The sequence below is a fragment of the Pezoporus flaviventris genome, unplaced genomic scaffold, assembly GCF_033815535.1.
Source record: "Pezoporus flaviventris isolate CSIRO_AGI_PZ_B2104156 unplaced genomic scaffold, CSIRO_AGI_Pfla_v1 ptg000043l, whole genome shotgun sequence".
NCBI lineage: Eukaryota > Metazoa > Chordata > Aves > Psittaciformes > Psittacidae > Pezoporus > Pezoporus flaviventris.
Window position 1 is genome coordinate 785285 of NW_026892591.1, and position 6155 is coordinate 791439.

Below are 6155 nucleotides of genomic sequence, written 5' to 3' on the forward strand. Positions count from 1 at the left end.
AATCCCTGGGAATGAGCTCTCGCTATTCCCTGGAGAAGGGGGGAGCAAGAAACCATCTATGGTGCCTATGGGGCCATGCCTTGCCCTGATGCTGACCTGCTCCTTGTCTCTGCAGGCTGACACGCTAAAGGAGAGGTATCAGAAGATCGGCGACACCAAAAGAGCCACTCCAGTGGAGGTGCTCTGTGAGAACTTCCCAGGTGAGGGCACCCTGCATGGCCGGGCCCCAGAGCACGCACTGGCCTGGCGCCTGCTCCCCCTGCCCCACCTGAGCCCGCTCTGTCCCCGCAGAGGAGATGGCCACGTACCTGCGCTACGTGCGGCGGTTGGATTTCTTCGAGAAGCCTGACTATGACTACCTGCGGAAGCTCTTCACAGACCTGTTCGAGAGGAACGGTTACGTGTTCGACTACGAATACGACTGGGCAGGGAAACCACTGGTGAGTGGGAGGGAGCGGGAGCAGGCAGAGGGTGCTGGGCCCCAGGGTGCCCCGGGAGGTTGGGGGGAGATCAGCATGGTCTGAGGCAGTCGTTGCTGCCACGCACCACTTGGGCCCAAGAGGTCAGCTCCGGCAGCAGCCAGCTCCCCAGCTGGGGCTGCTGTGCCTAGGGGTTAAAGCTGTGCCACAGAAATAGGAGGCTCCTGGAGCTAAGGGGAACCCAGCAGTTGAGTTGGCACCTTGCTTTCTGTGATGGGCACCCTCCATGAGCTCACTGCAGCCCAGTACCAAGCGTGGAGCTGCTGGGGCTGGGGTCAGGCCCTGATTCTGGGATGTTGTGCATGTTTGGCCAGAGGTTGCTCAGCCGAGGGGCACGGGGTGGCGGGTGGGCTGCTGTGCTGGGGCTGATGTTGTCCTTGTCCTGTCCCCAGCCCACCCCCATTGGCACGATGCACAGCGAGGTGCAGGTGCAGCCCCCGAACAGAGACAAAGCACAGCCACACACCAAACACCAGGTGAGCAGCGGCGCTGCCCCGTGGGGCACGGGACTGCGGGCGAGCGCAGTGTGGGCTCCTGCCCACCAACCCACAGCACCCAGCGGGGCCTGGAGCATCCTTCTCCCCCCTAGTGCTGTGTGTGGGAGGCCTTCCTCCCTGCAGGAATGGGGTTGGTGGGGGGGACCAGGGCAGTGTCCCTGGGGCCAGGCAGCTGGGCAGAAGCAGGATGAAGCAGCCATGGGAGGCTGTAGCACAGTGGAGAAGCGCCAGGCCTGGGCAAGCTGCAGGGTTTGGCGCTGGCTGGTGAGTGAGGGCACAGCACAGGCTGAGCCACCTTGTGTTGAGGACGATGTCCCCAGTGCCGTGTCCTTATGGGAGCAGCTTGTTCTTATCTTCGTGGTGCCACTTTCATCGGTGTGATGAGGACACAGGACAAGGGAGGGCGCTGCCTGGGCCTCGGGGGGATTTGTGGTGCAGCTTCCCAGCGTTTTGCCCCATGCTGGAGAGCAGGGCTGGCTGTGCCCTGGGAACACAGGGAGCAGCCGTGGGCAAGGAGACCGGCAGAGCTGTGCAGGCAGCTCCCTGTCTGCATCAGTGTGGGAAAGGGGCCGGGCTGCCCAGCCCTTCTCTGGTGCTATGCACTGTCCTACCCTGGAGCAAGAAACACGGCTGTGGGACTGCTGCCATCAAGAGCAGAGCCTCATGCGTGTCCCCAGCAGTCCTGTACAGACCTCATCCTCTTGCCTTGAACCTCCATGGGGAGCAGAGCGCCTGGAGCTGAGGGTTCAGCACCCTGTCCTCGTCACCCTAATGGCTCCTGGCCAAGCCTGGGTTACCCTGGCTCCCACTGGCCCGTGGCTGGGCTGTGCTTCCATCGGGAGAGGGTGACATCTTCCGAGCAACTCTGTCTCATTCCTGGGAACTTGCTCCCAGTAAGGTCTGCTCTGTGCTCTGCAGCACCCGAGCAACGCCGCGTTCCGTATCCCTTCTTGACAGCCCTGGGAAAAGCACAGCACCAAAACTCCCACAGCGTGGGAGCAGTGTCCAGGCTGGGGGTGCAGGGTCCCCCAGCAGCCGTGGGGCTGTGCCAGGCTCCCTGTGGTGAGGCTTTGGCACTGGGGTGCCCTCGAGGAGCAGAGCTTTGGCCCCTGGATGTTGCGGTTGCAGGGGAGCAGCCGGTGCCACCTCGGCCTGGCTGCACCCCCCCTGCAGCTCTGCGTGGCGCTGGCTGTGCCCTGAGGGCTGTTTGCCCTCCCTGGCGTGGAGAGGACCCACACAGAGCCCAGCCCCATTGCTGGGGGGTGCGTGTGTGTGTGTGGACGTGGCAGGGGGGCTGCAGACCCCCAGTGTCACCGCAGGGACTGTTCCGGGAGTGCCCTCCCCAAACTCGAGCTGCTCCGGTCACGTTTTTGCTTTTGCATGTCTTATTTTTCTCGACTCCCTTTGCCACTCTTCTCCTGCCCTCCTCCCTCCGCCTCTCCCTTCTCTTCCCCCATTCTTCCTCTTTTCTTTTCTTTTCGTTTCTTTTCATCCTGTTCCTCCTGCCTGGCGCAAGCAGCCGCCCGAGGGGACGGAGGTGTGGGATCCTCAGGCCGGTGGGCAGCCTGCCGAGGAGCCTTTGGGAGCTCACCTGGCAGCCGGCAGGCTCGGGGGGTCCGTCCAGGTACATGCACCACGCGCCGAGGGCAGGGGTGGGCACGGGGTTGGGGGGGGGGAGCAGAGCCCAACCTGTGCCTCGTGGCTGCCGGCCCTGCCAGGGGAGCAGCCACACGTGCCCGAGGCCTGGCCTGGGCTGCACCGTGGGCTGCAACCATGGGCTGCACCATGGGCTGCACCGTGGGCTGCAACCATGGGCTGCACCATGGGCTGCACCGTGGGCTGCAACCATGGGCTGCACCATGGGCTGCACCATGGGCTGCACCATGGGCTGCAACCATGGGCTGCACCATGGGCTACCCTGGCCCCGAGGCTGGCGCTGCTTGCCAGGGCTCCCTTGTGTGGTTAGAGGTGGATGAAGCGGCGCGAGCAGCAGGGTGGGCATCAGGCTCTGCCTGCCAGCAGTGCCGGACATCGTGGGCTCATCCCACCTGGGGACTTCCCTGGGCCTCCGTGGTGGGAGCGATGGCTTCAGGCCCGGCTTCTCCTCCCTTGCCCTGGGCGCTCCTCGTCCTCATCTCCCCGCCTCGGTCCTGCACTCGCGCCGTCAGCCCCGTGCTCGCCGCCGCCACTCGGCCCCTCTCGGGCTGGTGAGGTCCAGCCCATGGGGCTCCGTGCTGGGTCCCCCCCCCAGCTGCTTCCTTCGTCTCTGCTTCCTCCCTTGACGCTGCTGCTCGTTCCTGCTGCTCCAGTGGGGCTCTGTTGGTGCTCGGTGCCAGGCACGGGCCCGGCTCCCACTGCTGCCAGGGCAGACCGTGGGTCCAGCTTGTGCTCTGCCCTGCTTCCCCCCCCACCACGGCATCTGCTCCTGCTCTTCTTGCTCTGCACCCTCCCACCCCATCCTCTGCCTGCGCCCGCGCTGCAGTGGGTCTTGGTGACGCAGGGGGGTCTCTGGGCTTCATTTGGGGGGGTTGGATGTGCTGTTGTAGCTTGATGTGCCCCGGCTGGGCACTGCAGCTGTCAGCTCGGCCATGAGTGCGGAGGGGCTGAGCCTCCTCACCAGCTCCGTGATGCTCCGGTGCATCCCCAGCTTGCCCCTGGCCTTGCCTGGGGGCAGTGGGCACAGGAGGGGGCATTCAAGCAAGTCCCAGGTGCCTTTGCCAGCCCTGTCCTTGCTTTGGTGACTTGGGGTCATCCTGGCACCACGCATGGCCCCGCTGCCCCGGCAAGCGGGCAGGAGCTCAGGGCACTGGGCTGAGTCCCACGGGGCCCAGCACTCTTGGGGCTTGGGGCTGGGGAGCAAAACTGTGTCTGGATGCTCAACCATGGCAGCTCCTTGGAGCTAGCACAGCTTCAGGACTGTGTCTCTGGGCAGGTTGGAGCCAGCTGCCAGCCTGCCCCTCTCCTGGTAGGTTCATGGGGTCCTGGAGACACAGAGGGCTCAGACCCCTCTGTGCCGTGGGGCTCTTGGGGGCGCACAGCACCGGGGCTGAGCACCTTCCTGCTGCCTGCGTGGGGGGCTCCCTGCTCCCAGCAGGGCCGGGGGGGGCTGTATCTGCCATGGGGCTGGGGATGAGGCTCAGGACCAGCCTGCGCCCCATGGGCTGCCCCACACTGACGCTCGTCTCTCCCCAGGTGATGAGCTCCACCAACGGAGAGCTGAACACGGATGACCCCACGGCAGGACATTCGAACGCGCCCATCACAGCCCCCACCGAGGTGGAGGTGACAGACGATACAAAGTAAGGGCACAGCCCCTGGCCCCTGGGGCTGGGGTGCTCGTGGGGTTGGGGTTGGGATTGGGGACGGGGACGGTTCAGCTGCTGCCCTGTCAGGTTCCGTCCAGAGCAAGCAACCCATGAGGAGCGCCGTGGCTGGCGTTGTGTGCTGTGGCCAGCATCTCTCACTGTGACAACCCTGGTGCTCCAGGGTCACCTCCTGGCTCTCTGCACCCACGGGGCTCATTGAGGGTTTTCTGTCCCCCGCCAGCTCTGCCCTGACCACCGTGTCCAGGCCCAGCCGCTGACGCTGTCCCCAATGTCCCCCCTGTCTCCAGGTGCTGCTGTTTCTTCAAGAGAAGGAAGAGGAAAACCACCAAGCGGCGCAAGTGAGCGGCCGGGCCCGCGGTGGCTCCTCTCCCTCCGGCCGGGGCTGGATCTTGTCCCGCAGAGCCGGTGGCGGCCCCTGGGTTTGGCCGGGGCCGGAGGGGGGGGTCCGAGCCGGCCGGGCTCCCCCAGCGCCCCAGGCGGGGAGCGGGGCCTCCCCGCTCTGCCCTGGCCGGGGGCGGCCCCGGTGCAGCCGCTGCGTTTCCTGCGCCCGGCAAAAAGGAAAGAAAAAAAGAAGAAAAAAAAGAAAAAAAAAAAAAAAAAAAAAAGAAAGAAAAGAAAAGAAAAAAACTTCGTGAATCGCAGCCCCGGCCGCGCCGCGGGGGCTCTCGCTCGCACACGGGGATCAGCTCCGGACTGAGGCGGCGCTGCCGGCGGGCGCAGGCGCGGGGCGAGAGCCGCGGGCGCAGCAGGAGCAGAGCTGGGTTTTTTCTTTTTTTTCCCTTTTTTTCCCCCTTTTTTTTTCTGTTGCTTCTCTGTCTCTTTAAGTTAATTTAAAGTGAGTCTCGGTGCCGAGTGCGGAGTCCTCAGTCTTTGACCGTCAGCTGCAGCGTTCCTCCCTCCTGCTCTTGCTTCTTCTGCTCCCGGGTGTCCCCCCCGGTGGGTTCCGCGCTGGGGCCCGAGCGCTCGGTACGGTGAGAAGCGCCGGGGCCAGGAACCGCGTTTACAAACCACGGCACGATGCACTTTTGTGAGCCCCACGGGCGAGTGCAGGGCCTGTGGGGCTGGGGGCCGCGGGGCCGGGACGTTGGGCACCAGCCTGGCTGACACCAAAGGGACCGGTGAGCAGAGCGCGGAGGAGAAGCGGGAGCCGGCTCAGCCCCAGCGCCGCGGCGCGCCTGGGTGCGCTTCGGCACCAGCGTTGGGTTATTGGTAGGGGCCGCCATGGCTGCGGGGCAGCGTCGTCTCGGCCTCTTTGGTGTTACAGAGCCTTGGCCACGTGTCTGCGGGCTGGGGCTGCCCCAGGGTGCCATGGAGGAGGCACAGGGTAAGCGTGGCCCATGGCGAAGGGCGTTGGGGTGGATGGAGCTGCCGCGTGGCTTCGCCTCTGTCCTGCCCGCACCGGGCCGGGGGAAACTGGAGTTTTTCCACCTTTCACATGGACATACACGGACACACACACGGACACACATGGATGCACACAGACACACACATGGACACCCCACACGCTCCCCCTGTTCCTCATCACCCCCAGGGCACTGCAGCTTCCCCCCGTGATGGACCCGTGCGCTGTTTGTGTATTGACCATGGCACATTGCCGGGGGTGGGGGGGTGGGCACACTTCTCTTTACCAAAACCCTGTTGTTCTGCCCCAAGAGAGGGGCTGAGGCTTTGGGGGGGGTGGGGGGGTGGAATGGGAGGGGATGGGATGGGACCATTCGTGGCTGCTTCAAGATGTTTGTCCGAATTGAGCATCTCTGGGGGAGGTCCCAAGTCAGGGGTTGGGGTCCCCCTGTCCTGGCTGTACATGGGGGCCCTGGGGAGGGCCCCTCTTCCTGAATTCGGGATTGACCCTG

At 64.9% G+C, this 6155-nt stretch overlaps 1 protein-coding gene across 3 annotated transcripts in view; it reads left to right on the plus strand.

The window, feature by feature from the left end:
• Window positions 1-4880, plus strand: part of CSNK1G2 (casein kinase 1 gamma 2) — a 32534-nt gene extending 27654 nt beyond the window's left edge. For 2 of the 3 annotated variants that reach the window (XM_061466747.1, XM_061466746.1), the window contains exons 8-13: window positions 116-200; window positions 292-440; window positions 872-955; window positions 2496-2600; window positions 4169-4275; window positions 4590-4880. In XM_061466747.1, the coding sequence (XP_061322731.1) occupies window positions 116-200; window positions 292-440; window positions 872-955; window positions 2496-2600; window positions 4169-4275; window positions 4590-4644 (585 nt within the window). In that variant the 3' untranslated portion in view covers window positions 4645-4880. The remainder of the gene's footprint in view (window positions 1-115; window positions 201-291; window positions 441-871; window positions 956-2495; window positions 2601-4168; window positions 4276-4589) is intronic. The other variant, XM_061466748.1, reaches the window with a different exon arrangement.
• Window positions 4881-6155: the final 1275 nt, after the last annotated feature.